The sequence below is a fragment of the Pleurodeles waltl genome, chromosome 7, assembly GCF_031143425.1.
Source record: "Pleurodeles waltl isolate 20211129_DDA chromosome 7, aPleWal1.hap1.20221129, whole genome shotgun sequence".
NCBI lineage: Eukaryota > Metazoa > Chordata > Amphibia > Caudata > Salamandridae > Pleurodeles > Pleurodeles waltl.
Window position 1 is genome coordinate 1,323,601,287 of NC_090446.1, and position 27,333 is coordinate 1,323,628,619.

The 27,333-nt window shown below is 45.2% G+C and overlaps 1 protein-coding gene and 1 non-coding gene across 2 annotated transcripts in view; both read right to left on the reverse strand.

The window, feature by feature from the left end:
* Window positions 1–4,095: 4,095 nt before the first annotated feature.
* The window catches only part of CACNG8 (calcium voltage-gated channel auxiliary subunit gamma 8), a 298,182-nt gene continuing 274,944 nt past the window's right edge, over window positions 4,096–27,333 (reverse strand). Inside the window, exons 4-5 of the mRNA XM_069200664.1 lie at window positions 12,543–12,683; window positions 4,096–6,627 (exon numbers count right to left, since the gene is read on the reverse strand). Of these exons, the coding sequence (XP_069056765.1) occupies window positions 6,044–6,627; window positions 12,543–12,683 (725 nt within the window). The 3' untranslated portion in view covers window positions 4,096–6,043. The remainder of the gene's footprint in view (window positions 6,628–12,542; window positions 12,684–27,333) is intronic.
* LOC138247485 (U5 spliceosomal RNA) lies at window positions 25,135–25,250 on the reverse strand. The gene has a single exon (XR_011194524.1). It is a non-coding gene; the product is annotated as a U5 spliceosomal RNA (small nuclear RNA).

Sequence of the window (27,333 nt, forward strand, 5' to 3'; positions counted from 1 at the left end):
TCTTGCTCACTCTTTTGAACAATGCCAGAATGCTGGAACTCATTGTCTTCAGACTTGAATGCCAAAGTTTACACTAAAACAAAGCTATGGATGTGTCCTTTGTCTCCCTGGTTGTCTTTAATGCCCATATTGTGTATTGATTAAACCAGGCAAAGCGTATTGCCCGTTAGAAAGGACATGATGATAAAAAGACAAAATGAACTGGAAATTAATATATGGATAGCCTTCTGGGGGAAATGTTTCTTCACATCTCTTCTGAATCCCTTACGGTCTTCAACAAAATTTAGATATGTAGGGAGAATGTTCCGTAACACAGAGCCCTGCACTGAGAAGTTCCTACCCTATGTTTGCTCAAAGGAGAAATTACCATATAGTAGCTGGTAGACGTCGTACATCATTGGTGGGTCCACATCTTATTACTCAGTTTCGCATCAATAGGGTGGGATCTGAAGCGTAGGCTCTGTAGGCCATAGTTATGATGATAAACCAGGCTTTGGTACAGTGCTTAATTTGTAAAATAATGAGTGCTGTTGCCCAGAGCACTTCTCAGATGTCACCAGCTGACTTTCTACTAAATATCAATGTGCCAGATACCAAGGATGCATAGTCCTAACTCCACATGAGGCCTCTTAATTCATCATCAGACAATCCCTGAACCTTTATCTCACTCTTTAAGGTTCCTGCTTTCTCCAATGGTGGCGGTTTTCCACCTTTCCCTTCCAAACTTTTTCCCATTTGTGTATTTTTCCCTCTCTTTTCTCGGAAATGTTCTGATGAGGAGAAATAAGTGCTGGTCCCCAAACATGAGTGCCGGTGGCCCCCACTGGCAATGACTGCTGTGGTGTAATTTGGGGCCTGAACAACAAACAGACTTTTTCTGAGTGTAGCACAGTGACAGGCTCATTGAGTGTCCCACTTTAATGTTATTTTAGGGGGAAAAAATGAGCTGCAACCCAATTAAGTCTCAATTCTGACGAACCACGGAGTTATAATGATGCATTGAACTGAGAAACAAATGCGAGGTTAAGTTGAATGGAAAAGGTACAACACAAAATCCCTCCTTTACTTACACTGAATGCTAAACTTAGTTGTAATATCGAGAGGTAACACTATTACTCTGCAGCTGTTTTTGATTGACAGTTGATCCCTGTGTAGCCCTTTACGGCATTGCTCATTAATGTATGCAAAGGTAGTGGAGGGACATGTCTGGGAAAGTCCAGAGCAAGTATCTAGATTTAGCACAAAGGCTGACCTACTGAATTAACATGATCTGGCTTTGCCCCAAAATGTAATGCTGAGCAACAGGTGGGTCAAGAGGTATCCTGCTAATGAATCTACTTGTAACAAGTGTCTTTTACCTTGAAGCACAAATCTTACATGTCTGAAACCTATGCTGTTATCTCCATCTAGAAATGTATATTAGAGGGTGTACCTCTAGCACAAATCCAAGGCCAGACACTGCTGACTTATCTTTGAAAACAGTGTAAGGGTTAGTGTCACGTACAACAGTCAGACGTAAAGTGAGTGTTGCCAGTGACGTCATTGGCGGGTGCCCCTTACTAAATCCGATTCGGCGCTCTTTTCTGCCCCTCGCACAACCCAGTGCTGCAATAGTTTTACCTCGCATTCCGTCGCGTTGACAGCAATAGATCTGGGTGTATGTGTTCACTGCATGAGATAGGCACAACTCCCTCCCAAACATGCTCCAGCCTGCACTGTTCCTGGTCTGTGACAAGAACAGGGCTTTTGTCCCCAGTCCCCTCGGTCGTCAGCACTACTGCTTCACTGCCTCTATCCTGAAATAAATGATGCATCCAACCTCGAGTGCTGTGAGACCCTCACCTCTGCTGAATGGTGCTCCTGCTTGCACTGTCCCTGCCCTAGGATACCCAGAGAGCATGTGTTCCCAGCATCAGGGGTGTAACGAAGGTCCGTGCATTCACTGGGGTGCACGGGGACCCTTAGTCCTTCAAGAGGCCCCACCCCATCAGTCAGCCCCAGACCAAAGAATAAGTGCGGCATGGGAGACTTTGGTGCCCTCGTCACATTCTGCAGTGAGGTCCCCATCATGTTGAGTTATGTCACTGTCCAGCATTCCCAGTCCTCGCCTCCCACAAGCCCTGAACCTGCAGTGCTCCTCTCCTGGGCTGCTTTGACCCCCCCTGTTGTCATTGGCCACACTTCTCCATTTTAGCCCTGCTAACCGGACGTAACCGGAAGTGAGGCGCTGTGGCCGGAATGGAAGGGGCTGTCGCCAAGGATAATGTGGGGACAGAGGGTGGTCAAAAAAGACTGCAGCTATAAAAAGTTATCGGTAAACAATTACCAGTTACCGCTTACTTCGACCTTCGAACAGGCCAAGGGCTTCGGCTTTCTGTCTCTCGCCTTCTAACAGCCCTGCGTCTGGACCGTCTACCACCTAATGATTAGAGGATGTCGCTCTACCCCCCCCCCCCCCCAACCCTCACCCCCGCTATTGCCTGTCAAGTCCCTGTGCTTGGGATCAACAGAGAGTTGCCGTTCACCTCCCCTTAGCCCTGCTCTTGTCTGCATTGTTCCTGCCGTGTGATAAAAGATGTGATCCCACGGCTCTGTCAGACACTCACCCCATCGCTGCTCCTGTCTGCACCAATCTTTCTTATTAGAAACCGAGCGTTTAAAAGTTGTCAGTCACGGACTCGCCCTTTGCCCTGTCCCTGCCTTACATGTGCACGTTCTGCGTCAATCAGAGGGTTTCCCTTCAGAATGATGTCAATCTCTCGCCCCTCCCCCACCCGGCAGTGCACCTGTGCTCACTGCCCACATCACTTTCAAGGCTTCAGTCCAGAGGGACGTCAGTCTCTAAGCCCTCCAACCAGCACTGCTTCTGTGCTCACCGCCTATGCACTTGCACGGCGTCACTTACAAGACTTCAGTCCTGAGTGACGTCAGTCCCTCATCCCTACCAAAAGCACTGTTCCTGTGCTAACCACCTATGCACTGTTTCACTTACAAAGACTTTAGTCCAGAGTGACATCAGTCCCACATCCCTCCAACCAGCACGGCTTTTGTGCTCACCGGCTATGCACTGCGTCACTTACAACGCTTCAGTCCAGAGTGAGGTCAGTCCCTCGCCACTTACAAGGCTCCAGTCGCCCAGCCCTGTCACCAGTGTTCTTCTCCTGTGATAAACGAGGGGCTTGACTGGGGTCAGGGCCTCACCGAGGGTCCTCAGACTTCCTGCTGTCCCGCCAGGGTGGCTGTGCATGCTGCAATATGCTGCTCCATGCCTAATCCATCTGACACCCTCCCAGCCCCGTCAGACAGGGTAAAGCATTTCCCAGCGCAGCATCGCCATAAATTATCCAAAACAGCAGCTAGGTGATCATCCAGGAATACGTGAAATAAACGATGCGTGGGCGATGCTGGCAGAGGTAAATTACCCGTTGATTCGGATGCATTTGCCCTCATCTGTGGAGTGAGTCTCCCAGGACGGAGGAGCGTGAAACATCTGTCCCAGACACCTGCTCCGGGAGGGCCTTCCGCCTAACGTGTAAACGCTTCCATCCATCTCTGTTCCCCCACGCTCCCACTGCACCCCTCTCTCGGGTCTCGCCTGCCTGCGTTGTGTTGGCAGCCGCTAGTGGGGGTGGGGGGTGTAGGGGGTCTGTCGTCACGGCAGCTCCGCCTGCAGTGTTTGTTGTGTTTTCCGTGTGGAGTTCACAGAGGAGTTCGATGCTGGGCTGATGGTCTGGGTGGACAAATTATGGTTGAACTCTCACAGACCCACATAATTTCATGCCTACCTAGACCGCTGACAATAGACCATGAATGCTCCCCAAGAGCCCATGAATGCCCTTCAGTTCCCCCGTTCCTGCCCCGCACTGCTTAATTTGTAAAAACAAATACATAAATAAATACATAAATAAGCGAGGGGTCCCAAATGTTGCCTTAGGAGCCCGCCGCTGACGCTGCCAAAATCCGGGGCTATGGACTGAAAAGGCTGCCCACTCTCGATTCCGTCTCATGTCTCTATTGTTCCCTCACCCTATATTTCCTGTCCCATTATCTCCCTCGTGCAGGTTCTTTCACATTCCTGTATTTCATTGTTTTCTTATCACTCTCTTTCTCATCCTTTCTCCCTATTTTATATTTCTTACCGGGTCAAAGACTGAAGGTGAAAAATAAGCATCAGTCTTTAAAAATCTGTGCTGCCCACCACCCGTAACCACTGGCACAAATTAGGCACTGCTGCCTCACTCACACCAGTCTATGTCACACAAACAAATTATATGCAAAGCTTTTATGAGGTGAGCAAGTTCTGGAGTAGATCCCATAGGTTATTGGCCTACGTGTGCTTTTTAAATTTCCTACATTTATGCCGTTTATAATTCTCCTTCTCAAACTGACAAGCTCACTAATTGGCTTTGACACTGATGCGCCGAAGTGACTGCTAACAATAAGCAATGATTGCTCACCACCAGGCTGTGGATGCCTTAACCAAAGATGCCCAGGCACCAAGATGTGACTCCCTAACATTAACTAATGATTGCTCGCTTCAAGCTGTGGATGCCCGGCCTCGACCAATGATGTCCAGGCAATAACATATGACTGCCTAACATTAACCAATGACAGCTCGCTATCAGGCTGTGGATGCCCGGCATCGATCAATGATGTCCAGGCACTGAATGTGACTGCTAACATTAGGCAATGATTTCCCACCATCAGGCTGTGGATGTCCTACCTCTGCCAATGACGGCCTGGTATGAGAATGTGAGTGCCTGAGATTAACCATTGACTGTTCAGGATCAGCTTGCGATTTCAGGGCATCATCCTATTACCGATCATTATAAGTCTATGACAGCTCAACACTAGCCAATGATTATCTGAAATTAGGTGTGATTGCCTGACATCAGCAAATGAATGCCCAGAATGAGCCTAAGACTGCCCACTATCGGCCCATGGATGACTGGTGTCAGTATTAGACCATAAATATTGGCATCAGTTCTTAAAAGCCCATCATCAGACCCTGACTTGCCTACATAAGTCGGTGTCTACCTGGTATTTGTTCATCATATGTCCATGACTGCCAGATATCAGTGCATGACTGCCCAGCACACACCAAACAGCTGCTTAGAATCAGCCAATCACTACCCAACATTAGCTCTGACTGCCCAGCAACAGTCAAGAACAGTCCAACATTACTTCATAACTGTCAGGCATCATCCCGTAACCGGGCAACATTAGGTCCGGGCTGTCTACATAAGCCACCAAATGACTGGCATCAACTCATCATAAACCTCTGATTTCCTGACCCAGCCAGTGAAGTGCAGCATCTACCAATAGCTGTTTGGCATCAGTCAATGACTTGGCTTAGCGCAAGCCCATAACAACCTTGCACTTTGTTGTCACCAGGCTTGCAGGACAAGTTCCAGCCTCACTTAGCATTGTAGTGTAGAGTTTCAGGGATTGGTTGCGACAGTCCGGGAAGAAAGAGCAACACACCAAGCAACTTCAACCTAACTACCCAGCAAAAATAGGATGGGATTACCTCTTACTTACCGTTTTAAAAATATCCCTTTCCCTACTTCCTTCATGTCTTTCCCCCTATTCACCTCCTTTCCTTGTTTCCACCCATCCTCCTTGTTTTCTTTCCTTTATTTTTCTGCATTATTTCCTTATTTGCTTTGAACACTCATTGCTTTCTTTTCTTCCTGTCTCCATTTTCATATTTTTCTTACAATGCTTTTTTCCCACCATGTCTTACTTTTCTTTTCTTACACTGCCTCCTTTCAGTGTTCTTCAGCATACATAATTGTCGCTGCTCTTTTCTCTATGTGCAATCTATCACTGCATCACTTTCCTCCCTCCATCCCCCAATTTAGTTCCCCGATATATCTCTGTGAGTTTTAATCTTTTGTGAAGGAAAACATTTCTGGAATCTTTCTCGTGGTGCTTCATGGCAATAATGGCTAATAGCTCCTCCCACAACACTCGCTCAGACACACACACACACACACTCCCATACACTCACACCAACACATCCATGGGCATGCCAACTCCCCTACACAGGCGTGGTCTTCCTGTTTAGCGTGTTGGTGTTGGAGCCATCTTTGCCCAGCGTGCCCGTGTTGGACGCTGGACCAGTGACGGTCACGGTGACCCCAGACTCCTTGGGGAAGCAGTTGTGGAGCTGCAGGAAGCTGTGATCTGCCCGCTCTGTGTTGTACAGGTTGCTGACGTTAGCCTTGGAGGGATCCCTGGACAAGGTGTACATGGAGATGTCAGTTGATGGGACCCCTTTTACTCCCACTGGTGACGTGTCCCGGGACTGGGAGGGCTCGGTGGACCTGGAGCTGGACCGGGAGCGCCGGCGGTACCTGAAACGGTAGCTGGGCAGTCGCAAGATGGCTGATGGGTTTTTGATAAGTTCCGTGCGAGATTTGCAATGGGCTTCCCTGTTTTTTTCAATGTAGATGTTGACAGCCAAGACCCCAATCATCTCTGCCAGTATGAATGATAGCCCTCCAAAGTAAAAAGACCAACCATACGAATAATGGCTTTTCTTTTCGTCGTGAGACTTGCCCGCTGGCTCGCTCGTATTGTTGGCAGATATGTAAACAATCACTCCAATAATGTTGCTCAAACCTGCAGTAGAGGGGAGGAATGAAAATGATGAATAACTATGGTGACTAACAGAATAAATACAGCATTCATTAGTACATAAAGCTATGTGAGGGCTGGACCTCTACACAAATGTTTTGCAAGAAGAAATTCTATGTAATCAGAAACTCCTCAATTTGAAGATACAGATTTTTCAATATATTTCATCCTTAATCCTTAGGCCACAGGCATTGTTTTCATGTAGTACTAAATGTATTACATAATGTCCTCTAAAAATGAACTTAAGAAGATTGTCCCCTACAAAATCCTAACATTTTATTTTCAATAAGGGTACAAAAAACACGTTTTTAAAAAGTAAAAAATGTTATTTTCAAAATCTGTAATAATCAAACCCAATATTTTTAAAAGTTAAACCAGGTATTTAGTTTTTAGGGAAACTTGGGCTTGCTAATCAAAAAGTAATGACATTTAGTTACAGTAAACATGGTAAAAGTAGGACTACTAATGACAAACCTCTAATCATTTTCTGTCCACATTTTACTACTAAGTAAATATTGTGCTGGAAACAAACAAGTGGTAATTCTTTTTGCAGAGTTTTTTCTGCAAACTTGCTTGGTGATGTATTTGGAAGGCAGGTAAGACAAAGATCCAAAACATCTGTCATCATTAGCACTAGCTTACCACGAAGAAGCCTAACTATTTCAAAGTAATCACATTCATCAACTAGCCAATGCAGAAGAAGAAAAACATCTACTAGTATATGCTCAAACGCCAACTAAACACATCAAAGGCAGCACACATTAGCAAAGCCAATAGGTCTGGGTTTCACGTACTAAAGCATGCTGTGTTAGCTTATTAGAGTGAGATATACGAGAAAGAGAAAGAGCAAGCAGGAGCAGATAGAAAAAAGCTATAGTTGTAAAGTACTACCTCTTGCAGTTTAATGCAAGCGCTCAAGTGTGGTGAAAGGAAACACCTAAACAACTAGTCATATTAGGTTAGAGATAAGTACTCTACTGGGCTGAAGGAAAACATGACCGACAGATTGTTAATTATTTGGGCAATGGTGAAGCATGTCACATTATGTGAGTGAGCCCACCTCATCCAATTCTTGGAATTGCCTGCAATTGGAGGTATCTGAGCAGACAAGTATATAAATCAGTTGGAGACGTTTGAGAAAGATTCAAGTACCCGACTAAGTGGATACTGCATCCTTTTATGTTGTGACAGTTGAGAGGCAGGCGCAGTACCCTAAAATAAGACTCCCCTTTCTCTCTTCCTGGTTGCAGTTTGATAGATTGTTAAACAATTGGCTGAAAGAACCTGGTCCTAAAACGTCTATGGTGGAAATGGTGGACCCAAAGCCCATTCTGTGTTACTTATTGACAATACTCTGATTTGGCAGCTCTGCTAAACAGCAATTTTCCCAAACGTAACCAATGATGGAGGGAAATTGACATTCCACTGAGAAGGGGCTACAAAGTTCTACCACTTCTAATAGGGACCGATCTAACCTTATTGTGAGTACAGAAACTCCTCAAAACCTACATCTCAACAGACAAATAAATCAATACCAGACTTTCAGCCTCAATACAAATAAACATTACTTAGAGAATTTCAGGATTACAACAGCGGTACAAAATATGTTTAAGTAAATAACCGAAAGGACAAGAGAGAACATTTCATGCAACTCTGGGATTATGGACTATGTAAGGGCTACTGGCGTACAGTTCTGCAGATGGTTGGTCATATGCACAGCAGCAGGAGGTGTCTGATTTACAAATGCAGTGTATAAGTGAGAACATTTGCACTTATAGGGTTAGGCCTAAACTTGGCATAGAGCTCCTGTTTTCTAAGAATGCTCAAACTGTCAATGGAGTAATGCAGAAAGTCTGCGACAGTTGAAGGATTCTTAAAGAAATCCAATACATAAAACATAACCATCAGTAATTTACTCATTAGAAAATGCTGACTGTGTAAGTGATGTGTACATGTGAATTAGTGCATATAACTTTTTTCCTCTAAGGAGAAATACTTTGTTTCAACTGAGAAATGAATTACTCTGCATTCCCTTTAAACATTGAACACCTCCTCTCATTTCCAAATCAATTACTTGTGACACTCAGAGAAAAAAACTAAGTTTGTAGTTTTCCACCTACTTCTACAGGAAGCCCCACCAAGAAATACCCACAATTTCAAGATTCTGAGTTATTTATGACAGTCTAAAGTTCACTGAGTATTCTACTCTGGAGAGTTTTAACAATGAGGTTATAATGTTTTTTTATGCTTTACTTTTTGAGTGACCACCTATGAGGTAAAGGAAGTATTGATACATCTAATAATAGTCAGAGTGAGGACTGCCTAACAAAAGATATTCTTTCAATTTAGTTCATTAATTGTATTCGCTGCTGCACTACAGTTGATGATTTTTTTGAAGTATGCAAAAAGTGATGGGTGGAATGTCTGAATTCATCTCAGCCGCTGGTAATTACACGGTGACGCATCCCAGTCTATCATTGCTGGGCTCGAAATCCTCACTCAAAGAACTAGCTTGACTGCGCTGAACTGTTCATCAGTATAAATTACTGGTTGCCTGACAACTTCACAGCGACATTTGCCACATGTATATACCTTTGCCACATCCAGTTTATTCAACCAAGAATCTTTATGTAAGTACTTTCTCGTCCATCTTGTACTGCGCTACTTCCTGAAATGCTGCCAGTTTTTCTGTGAATAAGAGTTACTGTGAGGGAAAAAGGATGGATTAATTTTTCTTGCTCTCTGGTTATAATTTGCCTCATCATAATCCTGTAGTCTTTGGTTTCTTTCCTGAAGACAAGAACCCTAGTTGGGAAGGTTAATGATGGTCATTTCAGTTTATTAAAAACACATTTAAATGAAAGATATCTAACCCTAGGCACTGAAATCAGCCAGCAGGCACTTCTATTCTAGGGATGCCAAGGTAGGTCTTATGCCCTTTTAAAGTTAAGGTGAAAGAAGTTGGTGATAACATGGTTAGGGCAAGCTCACATTCTGATTCATAGGAACTTTTTCATATATATATATATATATATATATATATATATATATATATATATATATATATATATATGTATATATATATATGTGCACTGCATTACAAAAACAAACCGCTTCTCCCGGTCTCTTTTCCATGGAGTGGCGCGTGTTTCCCGTAGTGGCACCTGGCATAAAACATGAAAAATTATAATCCAAAAGGATGAAGTCACGCACCCTAGGTCTATCGGGGCTGGACTTTTTTGCAAGCCTTAATAAACATTTCGATAGACTAAGAGTGCATGACTTCTTCTTTTGGATTATAATTTTTCATAAATATATATATAGCTATATATATATATATATATATATATATATATATATTACCTAGTGGGGGTTGCCAATAGGTAGTTATAGTTAGTACCTAGTTTCCATGGATGGAGCGTTTTTTTGTTTCATCTATAACTTTGGCGCTGCTTGATGAATCTTCACAAAATATTCCAAACATACTTTGGTCAGTTCTGTTTATGTCTTGAAAAGTTTCAAGATCCATCAAGTGGGGGCCGAGAAAAAGGGGGTATCCAAAAACGCATTTCCCCATTCATTTTTCCATAGGATGTTTAGACACGCCTACAACCCGAACGTTTGAATGGAATTACACCAAATTTGGCACAAAGCTAGATTCTGTTCTGTAGATTACACTTTTTGTGGTTTGGTGCAAATCCGTTCAGTAGTTTTGGACTCATTTAAGGCAAAAAATATAGATATCTAGGTACGCAGACCCTCCGCAGATCCAACTGTTGCCATGCTGATACCTGATTGGTTGTAAACACTTCAACAAGGAAGTGTTGGTAGCCATCTTGTACCGTAAGGTAACTCTAGCTCGCACCCTCACCATGCACTGCTAATTACCCCACAAATTAAGGCACTGATGGCATCTTTGATAGCATCATTGATAATATCACTGTAATAGTTGTAGTAAAAGTTTTGACAAAAAACTGTGCATGGCGGGGGCGTGAGTTATAGCTAACTTAGGGCACAAGTTATAGTTACTTGAGATAAGGCTAACTATAACTGGTGAACTTCTATAGTTTTGCACATTTAAAATGTGTGCCTAGCTATAATGTCCCTGTAGCCTTTGTTTTTTTTAAGTGAATTTATATATATATCTTTAGAGGGGGGGATGAAAAAGCTTATATGAATCTCTCTGTTAATATAAACATCTATGCTTATATTAAGAGAGAGAGGGGAAGAAATGAAAAAAGCTCCTATGAATCAGAATGTGAGCTTGCCCTAGCCATGTTACCACCAACTTCGTCCAACTTACCTTAAAAGGGCTTAAGACCTACCTTGGCATCCCTAGAAGCGCATATAGGCTGAGATCAGAGTCTAGTTTTAGATAACTTTTATGTAAAGTTGTTTTTAATAAGCTCCATCATGATCATTAACCTTCCCAACTATGGTACTTGTCAGCAGGGAAGAAATCAAAGACTACATGATCATGAAGAGGCAAAAGAGAACCAGAGAGCGAGAAAAGTTGACCCATCTTTCCCTCACAGTAACACATATTTTTATATATTTAGAGGGAGGGGAGAAATGAAAAAAATGAAAAAAACTCCTATGAATCAGAATGTCAGCTTGCCCTAGCCATATTTGCACCAATGCACCAAATATATATATATATATATATATATATACATATATATATATATATATATATACATATATATATATATATATATATACATATATATATATATATATATGGAGAGAGAGGGGGAGAGAGAAGGAGAGAGAGAGTTCACCAGGCACAGGACGTCTAAATACATTGCTGAACGTAATCTTACCCTATAGCCAAGAAATCATGTGGCTGTGTCCTTGGGTGCGACAAGAAATATATGGGAGACAAGGTAAACCTATCTGTATATAATCGTATCATATGCTACCCAGCTAAGAATTGCGTGAAAATAAGCAAATGCTGCCCACATGTACATACGTCTGAAGAGAAGCACCACAATGGTGTGCAACACATTGAATTTCAAGCTATATGTGAAAGTGGACTGGTAACATGAAAATGTATGTCAACATATTGAAATAAATGTAATGAAACACGGCCAGGTTTACGACAAGCAGTGAGGTTTTGACTTGGCGTGATGATGGCAGGTCTGGTAGCTTGGAGCATGTTCAGAGGCATCAGAATATCTGAGGCGCAGGGGAGGAGAAACTGTTGCAATTCTAAATAAATACCAAAATAAGTACACACAAAAGGGTCTACGTAAGAAGGAGAGAAATTGATTTGACAACAATGAACTTGTTGGTAAATAGTACCCTTTGTGAGGAAAATCTCAGATAAAGCTCCTTATTAAGTTGTTCAGCACGATAGTTCAATTCAGTGCCAGAGAAATTTAATCTGGAGCACCTGAAACAAAGCTGGCAGCACGAAGAAATATGTCGCATTGCATTGCATCATTTATATAGTGCTTACTACTCTCACGTGGGGTGCTAGAGCTCTTTCCTAAAAGGACAGCATCCTTCAAGGTGTACAGAGTGCGTTGCTAGAAGGGTGACTTCGATTCACAAAGGGACTTACGCCTCATAAAGTTCAGAGTGCTGAATCTCCGTACTCGGGTGCAATTTCCACACTGAGCACTACAGTGCGGAGATTCCCCCCGAGTGCGGACATTCCACCACAAGTGCAGGAACTCACTCAGCTCTTGTAACTTTACGAGTCGTAAATATCTATGTGAATCAGGCCCTGAGTTTTCAATGTCGGGCATGAGGGCCATTGTAGTGTGTTTATCGTGTTATTTGGCGCTGAGCAGCGTGAAGGGTGACGTGTGAGCAATAGGCAATTCGTTTATGGCTTTCAGTAAGATAACAGCTTTGAGGAGTTGCGTTCCCGAACTGGAATTTAAAGTACTCACCTGCAGCCACAAAAAGAATTCCAGCTCCCAAGATAATATTCCTCTTGGATTTGTAAACACGACTGGCGGCGACACACAGTCCTCCCAAGAGAAGGAGCATGGCACTGAGAATGGGAAATATGCTGGAAGCGCGCACTACGCCTGTTCAGAAAGAAATAAAAAGTCAGACAAAATAAAGAGGCAAGACAGACAACATTCGGGCACAGCACGACCATGGTAATTGCATCACTATTCAGAATCACAGCTAGGGCCTAAAATAATATTTAACAGCCGCACAAGGTGCCACAAGCAATACGGTGCCGGATTGCACTAGAAGCACCGTGGGAACTTTTTCAGAAGCCCAAGTGCACAAAGAGTTACTGGGTTCAGATTATAACAATAAGATACTTTTACCTCTGTGGTCCTGGTGTTTGTTTAGCTATTACAACCAAAGCTGAAAACAAGAGACATCCCATTTGACCCTCAGGGTAGCTACGAATAGAGGTCCAAGTCTTACTCAGGGAGATAGTGTGGAGTAGAGACTCAGATCACAGTAAAGGAGGACATAACACTGTTCAGTCAGTGCTTTTATGTGGAAAGAAAAAGTACTTTAATCAATGCGCAAAGCTAAATGTTAAACATGGAAAGACAGAGCCCTAAATAGTGCACATATGTACAGGAAATCATTGTGTGGTAGGAGCCGGCCACGCTGTTCCCAGACATTTATACAAAGGGTATTGAGGTGAAACAAACAGTGCTGGGATTTGTATGACACAACTGCGCATGCCTGAACCATGCAAGCGTTAATGCAGTCAGAACTATGGCCGAGTCTTTACCATGCATGCCTTTACCACTCATGCCTTCACAACGAATTTTGTTGTAAAAGTATGCTTGGTAAAGAATGTGTGTTAAAGACATGCATGGTTGTGTCATACAACCACCCGCCCTGAGCCCTGTATCCCTGCCCCCTTTAAAAATAAAAACTACTCTGACCCCCCACCCGCCCTGAGCCCTAAAACCACCCCAGCCCTAAAAGATCCCCCTAAACCTGACCACAGCCCCACATACCTCACCACGCTTGCAACTACTGCACAACAGTGCCCCCCTCTCTGCCCTGAGCCCTAAAACCCTACCTCTGTAAAAAACACAACAACTATCATACCATCTTCACCGTCCTGAGCCCTAAACAGCCACAACCCTCAAAAGTACACCCCCAAACTCGGCCCCAGCCTGACCCCCCATCAAAAAAACTTACCCAACCTCCCGCCCTGAGCCCAAAAACCACCCCACAACTAAAAACCCCCTCCTAAACCTGGCTCAAGCACCACTTACCTCACCACATGTGCAACTACTGCACAACAGCGCCCCCCTCTCTACCCTGAGACCTAAAACCCTGCCCCCTGTATAACGTGGTGGTGATTTTCCTTAGCACCAAGATGTCACAGATGATTTGTAGTTGGCTGTGTCATTTGTAGACACATTCACAGTCTCCAGTCTCCTTCCAAAATGCCAGTGGACTAGGCAGAGGAAATGCAAGCACAGATTTGCAGAGTGAATCACCTATCTTTGATGCATGTGGCAGAGGGAGCAGGGTCACAGTGCCTCACTTGGTGGTGCTGAGCTACAGCTGGCAAACATCCAGTTTTTTCAGCATAGGTCCTCTTCAAGGCAGCCTTTCATTCATACACAGATACGTCCAGCACCCCTCACCACAAATCAGTGGGTTGCTTCCCACAAAGGTTGTTCAAAGTAGCTCTTTGTTGCCGTGAACATAACTTTGCCAATGTGTTCACATTTTATGTTTGCTGGGTCGAAAAAGGTCCCATGCATGGTTAAATAGGGTATGAATGCCTGTGTTGAGTTCTCCATCTAGCAAGTCTCCTGTAATGTTTTATTTTTGGCCTCAGCACACAAAACAAACTTATACTTACTCTGAGGGCCCACTGTGACATGGAATTGGAATGGGACCCACGACCTAATTCATTGGTCTGGTAAGACACATCTTCTGCCCCCTGCCCCCTCCCCCACCCATGTTTTACTGCGCATGACTACCATCAGATCACCAGTCAAGACAGGGCTTTTGACTATATTTTGTAGCCCTGGTATGTGAGAAATCCTGGCATAATTTCCATCCTTTTGTTACATCAATCATGCAGACAGCATGGTATTCAAAAAGTCTGGCTCTGGGGGCAGTTTCAGTACCTTTTTGACTTTTGCATATTCCACTCATACTAAAAAAGTCAGAGCCTTTATCCTTTAGTGAAGCAAGAAGGTGAAGCAGGGGTGGATACTCTCTCTGAAAGCAACCCAAAACGAAGGCATAAAAGAGGGAGAGGTTGTCTCTACAGTTCCACAGGGCTCTCTGTGTCCTATCATCCACTCCTCGTCCATTTCAAAAGATCTCATGAATGCTTTGGAGGAGACCTACAATTGACATTGCTATCTGGCATGTTCCATCCAACAACCATACAATGCACCATTCACAGGAGATCCAAAATGAATTCCTTAGTTGCATCAGTAAAGCACAGAACATATGTTCCATTCTTATCCTAGTACACATTTAGAGGTAACACATACTATACCACATACATGTCCAATGTGGATGGAATGAAGGGTATGGTTGAATGGGCAGACAATTGTAATAGCTGAGGCTGGTAAGCAGTTCTCCATGTCCATGAAGCAAATATAAAGGTCTGTTCTGACCGGTGAGGTGATGGCAGTCACTCTCAGTAAAATCGGGGGTTGCACATGGTGTGCCCTTCCAGGCTAATGAATTAAGTTGTGGGTCACATCCCATGTCACAGTGAGTCCTCAGATCATAAGTATATTGTTTTGTGCGCTGAGGCCAAAAATAAACAAGCATTGGCAAACCTAATAGGTCTCACCCATGCGAGAGCCATTGGCTTTCACAGTGTGTTTTAGTCATGTTGTACACCAATGTGGCTGCTGTTCAGTATGGCTACAAGTTAGTGGTATGGGGTGGGTTGGGGTGGATTTGATTGGGGTAGACTGGAGAGGAGTAGATTGCAGTATATTGGAGTGGGGTAGATTTGAGTAGAGTGGAATGGGATAGATTGGAATTAAGTAGATTGGGGTATAGTGGAGTGGGGTAGATTGTAGTGCGGTACATTGGGGTAGAGTGAGGTGGACTGAAGTGGGGGTAGATTGGGGTAGGCTGTAGTGGAGTAGAATGAGGAAGATTGAGTGGGTAGACTGGAGTGGATTAGAGAGGGGTAGAGTTGACTTGAGTGGGGTAGATTTGAGGGGAGTGGGGTAAAATGGAGTGGGATAGATTAGCTTTGTGTAGATTGAATTGGGGTAGATTGAAGTGTGGGAGAGGGGTAGATTGATGTTGTAGTTAGGATTAGGGTAGATTGGGGTTGACTGGGGTAGACTGGGGTGGAATAGGATAGACTGGAGTGGACTGATGTGGATTGGTATATATTGGAGTGGACTGGGACAAACTGGAGTGGGGTGGGGTAGATTAGAGTGAGTGAAGTACGGTAGACTGGGGAAGAGTGGAGTGGGGTTGATTGGGGTGGATTGGAGTGGAGTGAGGCTGATTAGGGAGGAGTGGAATGGGGTTTACTGGAGTGGAGTAGGGTAGTTTGGAGTGGGGTAGATTGGGTAGATTAGAATGGGCTAGATTGGAATTGAGTGGGGTAGATTGGAATGGAGGGGGGGTCGAATGAAGTGGAGTGGTGTAGAGTGGGGTAGACTGGAGTGGGGTAGATTGGAGTGTGATATTTTGGAGTGGCATAGATTGGGATAGATGGTTGTAGAGTGGAGTAGTGTAGAGTGGAGTAGATTGGAGTGGCTCAGAGCATTGTGGGGTAGATTGGGGTATTGTGGGTAGAATGGAGAGGGGTGAAGTTGGGTAGATTGAGGTAGAGTGGGGAAGACGGGTAGAATGGGGTACATTGGAGTGGAGTAGACTGGAGCGCAGTAGATTGGGGTAGACTGGAGTGGGGTAGATTCAGGTGTGGTACATTGAAGTGGGGTAGATTGGAGTAGGGTAGATTGGATAAATGGGGTAGATTGGAGTGGGTGGACTGGGGTGGGTTGGTGTGGAATGGGTTAGAGTGAATTTGAGTAGGGAAAGTTTGAAGGCAGTGTGGTAGACTGGATTGAAGTGGAGTGGGGTAGAATGGAGTGTGGAAGATTGGGGTAGAGTGGAATGCAGGAAAATGGAGATGAGTGGCGTAAGGTAGACTGGAGTGCAGTGGGTAGATTGTGGCAGATTGGAGTAGGGTGCATTGTGGCACAATGGAGTGGGGTAGATTGGAGTGAAGAGGGGTAGATTTGAGTGCAGTGAAGTTGGCTAGATTGGAGTGGAGTGGTGTTCATTGGAGTGGAGTGGTATAGTCTGGAGTGAAGTGAAGAAGATTAGATTAGGGTGGAGTGGGGTAGGGTAGATAGGAGTGGAGGGGGAGAATAGATGGCTTAGTAAAGGGTAGATTGAAATAGAATGGGGTAAACTGGGGTAGACTGGAGTGGGGTAGGTTGGAGTTGGGCAGATTGGAGTTAGATTGGTAGATTGGGGTAGATTAGACTGGGGTGGAGTGGGTAGGGTAGACTGGGCAGAATGGAGTGGAGCAGATTGGAGTGGGGTCGACTGGGGTGGGTAGTGTGCAGTAGGGCAGATTGGACTGGATTAGGGTTGGGTAGATTGGAATGAAGTGGGGTAGATTTGAATGAAGTGTGGTGGATGGGAGTGGGGTAGATTGGAGTGGATTGGGGTGGAGTGGAGTGGGGTGTGGTAGACTGGAGTGAAGTTGAGTGGGGTACACTGTGTGGATTAGAGTAAAGTAGAGTAGAGTGGGGTAGATATTGGTAGATTGGAGTGGGTACAGTGGGGTATATGGGAGTTGGGTAGGTAGATTGAAGTGGAGTGGAGTTGGATAGATTGGAGTGGGTAGAGTGGGGTAGATTGGAGTGGGGTGGGTAGATTGAAGTGGACTGGAGTTGGATAGAGTGAAGTGGAGTAGAGTGAAGATGGGAGTGGAGTAGATTGTGGTAGACTGGAGTGAGGTAGAATGAGAGAGTTTGGAGTGGGGTAACTTTGAGTAGATTGAAGTGAAGTAGAGATTGGAGTGGGGGTAAATTTGAATGGAGTGTGGTAGATGTAAGAGCACTGGATCAGATTGGGGTAGAGTGAGGTAGACTGGAGTGGAGTTGGTAGATTGGAGTGGAGTGGGGTAGACTGGGGTGGAGTAGGTTGGAGTGGGGTAGACTTGAGCGGAATGGATTGGGGTAGCTTGGACTGGGGTAGATTGGAGTGGAGTGAGGTAGATTGCGGTAGATTGGAGCGGAGCGGGGTAGATTTGAGTGGAGTGCGGTAGATTGGGGTAGAGTGGAATATGGTAGATTGGAGTGATGTGGGGTGGGGCTGATTGTATTAGACTGAGTGGAGTAGACTGGAGATGTATGAAGCGGAGTAGATTTAAGTGGTGTGGTTAGGTTGGGATGAAGTGGAGTGGAGTAGATTGGAATGGAGTGGGGTAGATTGGAGTGGAGTAGATTGGGGTTGCAGTGTTGTGGAGTGGGGTAGATTAGGGTAGAATGGATTGTAGTGAATTGAATTGGGGATCACTGGAGTCGAGCGTGGTAGATTGAAGTGCAGTGGGGCAGACTGGAGTGGGATAGATTGGAGTGGGGTATTTTGAAGTGGCATAGATTGGAGTATAGATGGCTGTAGAGTGGAGTGGCTTAGAGTGGAGTAGACTGTAGTGGGGCAGAGCATTGTGGGGGTACATTAGGATATTGTGGGTAGACTGGAGTCATTTAGATTAGGGTAGAGTGGGGAAGACTGGGGTAAGATGGGGTACATTGGAGTGGGGTAGACTGGAGTGCAGTAGATTGAGGCAGACTGGAGTGGGGTAGATTGGGGTGTGGTACATTGAAGTGGTGTAGATTGGAGTAGGGTAGAATGCATTGAAGTGGGATGGGGTAGATTGGAGTGGGTGGACTGGGTGGTTTGGTGTGGAGTGGGATATAGGGGACTTGAGTAGGGGAGATTTGAAGGCAGTGTGGTAGACTGGAATGAAGTGGAGTGGGGTAGAATGGAGTGTGGAAGATTGGGGTAGAGTGGAATGGAGTAGATTGGAGAGGAGTGGAGTAGGGTAGACTGGAGTGAAGTAGGTAGATTGTGGCAGATTTGAGTGGGGTGCATTGTGGCACAATGGAGTGGGGTAGATTGGAGTGGAGTGGGTAGATTTGAGTGGACTGAAGTTGGATAGATTGGAGTGAAGCAAAGAGAATTAGATTAGGGTGGAGTGGATTGGATTGGGGTTGGTGGATAGGAGTGGAGTGGGGAGAATGGGTGGATTAGAGTAGGGTAGATTGGAATAGAGTGGGGTAAACTGGGGTAGATTGGAGTGTGATGGGTAGATTGGGGTAGATTAGAGTGGGGTTGAGTGGATAGGGTAGACTGGGTAGAATGGAGTGGGGAAGATTGGAGTGGGGTAGACTGGGGTGGGTAGAGTGGAGTAGGGTTGATTGGACTGGTTTAGGGTTGAGTAGATTGGAGTGAAGTGGGGTAGATTTGAATGAAGTGTGGTAGATTGTAGTGGAGTAGATTGGAGTGGATTGGGGTGGGGTAGATTTGGGTAGAGTGGAGTGTGGTAGACTGGAGTAAAGTTGAGTGGGGTACACTGGGTGGATGAGAGTACAGTAGAGGAGTGGGGTAGATACTGGTAGATTGGAGTGGGTTAGATTGAAGTAGACTGGAATGGGTAGAGTGGGGTAGATTGGAGTGGGGTGGGTAGATTGAAGTGGAGTGGAGTTGGCTAGATTGGAGTGGAGTAGTGATGGGAGCGGAGTGGAGTAGATTGTGGAAGCTTGGAGTGAGGTAGAATAAGGGAGTTTGGAGTGGGGTAAATTGGGGTAGATTGAAGTGGAGTACCGATTGGAGTGGGGTAAATTTGAATGGACTGTGGTAGACTGGAGTCGGGTAGATTTGAAAGCAGTGGGTTAGATTGGGGTAGAGTGAGGTAGATTGGAGTGGAGTTGGTAGATTTGAAAGCAGAGGGTTAGATTGGGGTAGAGTGAGGTAGACTGGAGTGGAGTTAGTAGATTAGAGTGTAGTGGGGTAAAGTGTAGTGGGGTAGACTTGGGTGGAGTAGGTTAGAGTGGGGTAGACCTGAGCAGAATGGATTGAGGTAGTTTGGACAGGGTAGATTGGAGTGCAGTGGGCTAGGCTGAGGTAGATTGGAGTGGGGTGGGTAGATTGAAATGGAGTGGAGTTGTATAGATTGGAGTGGAGTGGTGATGGGAGCGGAGTGGAGTAGACAGTGGAAGATTGGAGTGAGGTAGAATGAGGGAGTTTGGAGTGGGGTAGATTGGGGTAGATTGAAGTGGAGTACAGATTGGAGTGGGGTAGATTTGAATGGATTGCAGTAGACTGGGGTAGAGTGGAATGAGATAGACTGGACTGATGTGGGGTGGCGTTGATTGTATTAGACTGAGTGAAGTAGATTGGAGGTGTATGAAGTGGAGTAGATTGAAGTAGAGTGTGTTAGGTTGGGGTGCAGTGGAGTGGGGTAGATTGCAGGGGAGTGGAGTAGACTGGAGTGGAGTAGATTGGGGTAGATTGCAGTGTTGTGTAGTGAGGTCGATTGGGGTAGAATGGATCGTAGTGAAGTGAATTGGGGAAGAGTGGAGTGTGGTAGATTGGAGTAGTGGAGAGTGGAGTGTGGTAGATTGTGGTAGAGTGGCATGGAGTGCGGTAGATTGGGGTACATTGAAGTGAAGTGAATTGGAGTGGGGCAGAGTAGATTGGAGTGGGGTAGATTGGGGTTGCAGTGTTGTGGAGTGGGGTAGATTAGGGTAGAATGGATTGTAGTGAATTGAATTGGGGATCACTGGAGTCAAGCGTGGTAGATTGAAGTGCAGTGGGGCAGACTGGAGTGGGATAGATTGGAGTGGGGTATTTTGAAGTGGCATAGATTGGAGTATAGATGGCTGTAGAGTGGAGTGGCTTAGAGTGGAGTAGACTGTAGTGGGGCAGAGCATTGTGGGGGTACATTAGGATATTGTGGGTAGACTGGAGTCATTTAGATTAGGTTAGAGTGGGGAAGACTGGGGTAAGATGGGGTACATTGGAGTGGGGTAGACTGGAGTGCAGTAGATTGAGGCAGACTGGAGTGGGGTAGATTGGGGTGTGGTACATTGAAGTGGTGTAGATTGGAGTAGGGTAGAATGCATTGAAGTGGGATGGGGTAGATTGGAGTGGGTGGACTGGGTGGTTTGGTGTGGAGTGGGATATAGGGGACTTGAGTAGGGGAGATTTGAAGGCAGTGTGGTAGACTGGAATGAAGTGGAGTGGGGTAGAATGGAGTGTGGAAGATTGGGGTAGAGTGGAATGGAGTAGATTGGAGAGGAGTGGAGTAGGGTAGACTGGAGTGAAGTAGGTAGATTGTGGCAGATTTGAGTGGGGTGCATTGTGGCACAATGGAGTGGGGTAGATTGGAGTGGAGTGGGTAGATTTGAGTGGACTGAAGTTGGATAGATTGGAGTGAAGCAAAGAGAATTAGATTAGGGTGGAGTGGATTGGATTGGGGTTGGTGGATAGGAGTGGAGTGGGGAGAATGGGTGGATTAGAGTAGGGTAGATTGGAATAGAGTGGGGTAAACTGGGGAAGATTGGAGTGAGATGGGTAGATTGGGGTAGATTAGAGTGGGGTTGAGTGGATAGGGTAGACTGGGTAGAATGGAGTGGGGAAGATTGGAGTGGGGTAGACTGGGGTGGGTAGAGTGGAGTAGGGTTGATTGGACTGGTTTAGGGTTGAGTAGATTGGAGTGAAGTGGGGTAGATTTGAATGAAGTGTGGTAGATTGTAGTGGAGTAGATTGGAGTGGATTGGGGTGGGGTAGATTTGGGTAGAGTGGAGTGTGGTAGACTGGAGTAAAGTTGAGTGGGGTACACTGGGTGGATGAGAGTACAGTAGAGGAGTGGGGTAGATACTGGTAGATTGGAGTGGGTTAGATTGAAGTAGACTGGAATGGGTAGAGTGGGGTAGATTGGAGTGGGGTGGGTAGATTGAAGTGGAGTGGAGTTGGCTAGATTGGAGTGGAGTAGTGATGGGAGCGGAGTGGAGTAGATTGTGGAAGCTTGGAGTGAGGTAGAATAAGGGAGTTTGGAGTGGGGTAAATTGGGGTAGATTGAAGTGGAGTACCGATTGGAGTGGGGTAAATTTGAATGGACTGTGGTAGACTGGAGTCGGGTAGATTTGAAAGCAGTGGGTTAGATTGGGGTAGAGTGAGGTAGACTGGAGTGGAGTTGGTAAATTTGAAAGCAGAGGGTTAGATTGGGGTAGAGTGAGGTAGACTGGAGTGGAGTTAGTAGATTAGAGTGGAGTGGGGTAAAGTGTAGTGGGGTAGACTTGGGTGGAGTAGGTTAGAGTGGGGTAGACCTGAGCAGAATGGATTGGGGTAGTTTGGACAGGGTAGATTGGAGTGGAGTGGGCTAGGCTGAGGTAGATTGGAGTGGGGTGGGTAGATTGAAATGGAGTGGAGTTGTATAGATTGGAGTGGAGTGGTGATGGGAGCGGAGTGGAGTAGACTGTGGAAGATTGGAGTGAGGTAGAATGAGGGAGTTTGGAGTGGGGTAGATTGGGGTAGATTGAAGTGGAGTACAGATTGGAGTGGGGTAGATTTGAATGGATTGCAGTAGACTGGGGTAGAGTGGAATGAGGTAGACTGGACTGATGTGGGGTGGCGTTGATTGTATTAGACTGAGTGAAGTAGGTTGGAGGTGTATGAAGTGGAGTAGATTGAAGTAGAGTGTGTTAGGTTGGGGTGCAGTGGAGTGGGGTAGATTGCAGGGGAGTGGAGTAGACTGGAGTGGAGTAGATTGGGGTAGATTGCAGTGTTGTGTAGTGGGGTCGATTGGGGTAGAATGGATCATAGTGAAGTGAATTGGGGAAGAGTGGAGTGTGGTAGATTGGAGTAGTGGAGAGTGGAGTGTGGTAGATTGTGGTAGAGTGGCATGGAGTGCGGTAGATTGGGGTACATTGAAGTGAAGTGAATTGGAGTGGGGCAGAGTAGATTGGAGTGGGGTACATTGGAGTGGGTGGGGTACATTGGAGGGGAGTGTGGTTGATTGGGGTGGGGTGGGGTATATTGGGTTACATTGTAGTGGAGTGGAGTAGCCTGGATTGGGGTGGGGTAGATTGGAGTGGAGTGGGGTAGATTGGAGTAGAGTGGAGTAAACTGGGTGGATTGGGAGTAGGGTAGACTGGATTGGAGAAGGGTAGATTGGAGGGATGTTTAGTGGTGTAGATTGGAGCAGAGTGGAATGAATTGGGGTAGATGGAGTGAAATGGGATAGACTGTCGGGCAAGGGATTGGAGTGGGGTAGACTGGAGTGGAGTGGATAGAGTGGAATAGATTAGACTGGAGTAGACTGAAGTAAAGTGGAGTGGGATAGATTAGATTGGAGTTGATTGAATTGGGGTAGACTAAAGTGATGTGGGATGGATTGGGATAGACTGGAGTGGAGTGGGGTGAAATGGAATTGAGTGAGGTAGATTGAAGTGCGGTAAGTGGTGTGGAGTGGAGGGGTATAGAGTAAAGTGGTCTATAGTGTCATGTTCTATTGTGGAGTGAGTGGTGTAGAGTGGAATAGCCACCGGCGGCTGCCGCAAATCTCAAAGGATGGGGGAGTGGGGATGACAGGGATGGGGTTAATAAATAATAATTTTTAAAAAGTACCTGTTTCTGACACCGAAGCCTCACTCCTCTTCTCTTTTCTTCTGGTGTCCCATCATTCCCCGGAACACCAGCATAGGTTCCTCAGCAATCCTGGAGCTGCTCTCATGCTAAGCATAGCATGAGAGCAGTGCTAGGATTGGTCTGAGTTGTTTGGTCTGCCGCTCAGACAGTACACTGGAGCCTGCGCAGTTTCTCCAACCTGGCTGTGTAACACAGCCGGGTAGGAGAAACCTAAATGCGCATGTGTGTTTGGCCAGCCTGAGACAGCCGGCCAAACACACATGCGCACTTAATGCACAGACTCCACTCCAGCATTGTAAATTCCTACCTGGACGTTTCTTGCCCCATAAATTGAAAATAAAAAGTAAAACAGTTGACATAAGCGAGCCTGTTCGAACCGCCAGTGCTGCCATGAGCATGAGCGCAGAGACACAAAAGGAAAAAGAAGTTCACTCGCAGTCAAACCTATCGACAAATGTACAATTACCCATGTAACAGGGTCGATGTCCAAGGTGGTAACAAAACCACCCCAAAGAGGGTCAATTGTAAAGCATTTACCAATATTAACAAAGGTTTTTTGAAAGGCAAGCCCATGAACAAGTGATAGTGATGGAAGTGCGGTGGGCATGGTAAAAAGCCCAGATAGATTACAACAGGTCAAAATGCTTGCATGGTCAACCTAATGAATAAGTTAGTCCAGTGCTAGCCTCAATATATCACTTTTTCCCAAAGCATTGATACAGCCAATAGGTCTCACCTATGTGAGACCTATTGGCTTTCTCAATCTTTTGTGACATGTTGTACAGCTGCACGGCTGCTGTGCAGCACGGAAATAAAATAAAATAAAAAAGAGCTATGATGGAGCAAGCGTTGACCGTGCCATAGAACTTTTTTTTTTTCTACTTTCAGGCTTGTTGCATAGCAGCCACGCTGCTGTACATGGCTAAGAAATAGCATAGACAAAGCCAATAGATCTTGCATAAGTTCAATCTATTGGCTTTGCTATTGCTTGTGGTTTTTAGGCAAGGGTTAAGTGATTTTCCCAGGATCGCAGGAGATTCATTTTGCTGGATTCGAACTTTATTCACCAGTTTCAAAGTTGGCCATTAGACCGTGGCATGACATACATACATTTTACACACACACACACATATATATATATATATATATATATATATATATATATAGATATATATATAACAAAAAAGATTCTTGCAATAACAAGAAAGGTCAGGACACTTCCAGTGAAATTGAAGCTTTCACTATCATGCAGATATTCACAAATCAGGACACTTCCAGTGAAATTGAAGCTTTTACTATCATACAGATATTCACAAATAATTATTTGTGAATATCTGTATGATAGTAAAAGCTTAAATTTCACTGGAAGTGTCCTGACCTTTCTTGTTATTACAAGAATCTTTTTTGTCTTATTTATGGTGTTTCCCGAAACCATGGTCGGACTGCCACTTTTTTGAGCCTCGGTATTTCGGGTCTCTTTGATATATATATATATATATATATATATAGAGAGAGAGAGAGAGAGAGAGAGAGAGAGGTATGTTTGTAAATGTATACTTTAACACATATTTACAATTAAGTCACAGATGGGATTTGAATAAAATCTCAATAATCAATGAGAAAGGAGAGGCAAGAGCTGATCCAGAAATAAAACTCAGATTAGATACAGTTGTGTGTTTCAGTTACAAATTGAGCCTTCCTTACCTGTTGTTATGTATTGCTGCTTCCCACATGGTACTGGATCCTTTTGGATGATATGGAGTTTTTTGTGCAGCATGCATCCTTCTTATATGTCATGTAAAAGGGCTATAGGTTAATTGTGTTGCAGTAAGAATCACTCCTGAAAAGCGCTTCAACGGATACCAAAAGATAAATAAGGGTAACCATGCACTTGGTAAGGATTTCAAAAATTTAGTGAAACTCTTAAATGTTCCTCTCCAGGGAAATCTTTAACAAAAGGCGAAAGATTTATTTGTTTTGAAGAGAAACCAGAGTATATGTTTCATGGCCACCGTCTGTGGCGCCAGGAAACACAGTTCCACAGACTGTCAGGGTGATTTAGTTAGAAACCCCTTTAAAAAACAACCAATTCATAATAATAGTTGTAATCTGGTATATTGATGAAACACTTGTTGCCAAAAAGAAACAACAGGAGGACTCAGAAATGACATGTGTTGGAAAATGGGTTATTGGTAGGGCAGGTAGGTACCTACACCTAGCAACAAGCCACTAACCTCCACATAGGTACAGTTAGGTCTCAGTAAATTAATCCCAGCTCAACCCTTGGTAGCTTGGCAACGAGCGTCAAGGCTTAACTTAGGAGACAAAGTGTAAAGCATTCAAATATCACAAAACAGTAATTAAATAAAACACAGGAAACAGTTTAAAAATCCAAAACCAATTTATAAAAATAGTTTATATTTTTATCTTTAAAATGACACAAAAACGATTAAAATCGGTTCAGGGGAACCGGAGATATGAATTTTTAAAGAATTATTACTCTTCTAGCGCTTAGAAACAAAAAGCGCCAATCGGGTCATCTGGTTGCACCTCGACCGGGGCAAAGTCAAACTTTCAGGCCGACCGCGATGGAGCCCTGCTCGGCTACAGGTCGCGGGAGGCCTCGGTTAAAAAGTTACCTTCTGACTTAGTCTTTATTTTGAAGTTTTTCTTCACCGGGACGAACCTGCCAGTTGGATCCGACCTCCTGGAGCCCCTGTCCGGATACGCGATGTGGGTTTCCTCAGTGGAGACTTTTACCTTCGGACTTAGTCGTTTTTTCGAGATGAAAATCCTTCGACCGCGGTAAACCTGGATCTTGATCCGACGTCCATGGAGCCCTTCTCGGATACGATGGCTGGGAGGTCCCGGTCAACTTTTTACGTTCGGACTTAGTCTCTTTTTTGGATGTTTTTCTTTACCGAGACAAACCACGAAGTCAGGCCGGGTCGCGGTTGAGGCAGGCCGGCTAGAATTTCCGCGGCGGGTCGGTCCCTCTCTGGAGCTTTTTTCCCAAAATTCTCAAATCTTTTCCAAACTTCTGGGGCTTCACCCAGATGTTCTTTTAAGGTTCTTTTGGGGTCCACAGCTCACCCCAAGGGTCCAGAAGTTCTGTGATGGTCCTTGGGGGGTGCGGACTTCAACTCCCAGAATGCACCTGGCGCAAACTCCTTTTTGGCCACTGGACAGTGGTCAGCTGGTCGCTTTCTTCAGGAGTTGGTGCAGGGGACTCTGGTTAGCAATTTTTCACCTGTAGCAAACAGGGAGTCCCTCCTTGAACCAGTTGAAGCCAGGCAAAGTCCTTCTTGTGGTGAAACCCAAGTGTGCAGCTGGTGCAGTCCTTCTGAGTGCAGGTTCCAGGTGCAGGCCAGGGGTCCAGCAGGGCAGTCCTTCTTCTCCTTTAGTTCCTTTCTTGTTGAAATCTGGTAGGGATCTGAGGTGTGGGGTCAGGTCTGCCAGTTTTATCCTTGCTCCTGGGTGAAAAGCAGGGGGGTCCTGATCCTCCAATCAGGTACAGGGTCGTCCCCCTGTGATGACCACTTCCTGGGAAGTGTGGCAAAAATCCATCCCAAAAGGCAACAGTCTCTAAAAATCCAACATGGCTGAATCTGATTTTTGGAGGTTACATCTGGCTGAGCCCACCCACTGGTGTGGCTAAAAATCATAAACACACCCCTCTCCTGCCCTCTCCTAATCTAATCAAGGGGGCACCTAGTTGTCTGGGGTTGCAGGATGTGGGGGTGTTGCTGGGTGCTCCAAATGTCCTTCTCTGCCTTTGAAGACCAGTTTGGCCGCCCTCCCCCTTCCTGCCTCACCATCTGCTGAGGGGAGATTCTCTCCCCCAAGCACATTCCTTTGTGTGAAGTCAGGCCACTTCACACCTCATCAAGGCAGCCTGGCAGAAGCTGCTGCAGGCTGGCCAATCAGAGCACAGCAGCAAAAACAATGCAGAGCTGAAATTGGCAACTTTTTAGGTAAAGTCTAAACTTTTTACCTGAACAAGTTATATTAAATCCAACAACTGGAAGTTGTGGGATTTATTACAACAATTAATTTGATACCAAATTCTTGGTATGTAAC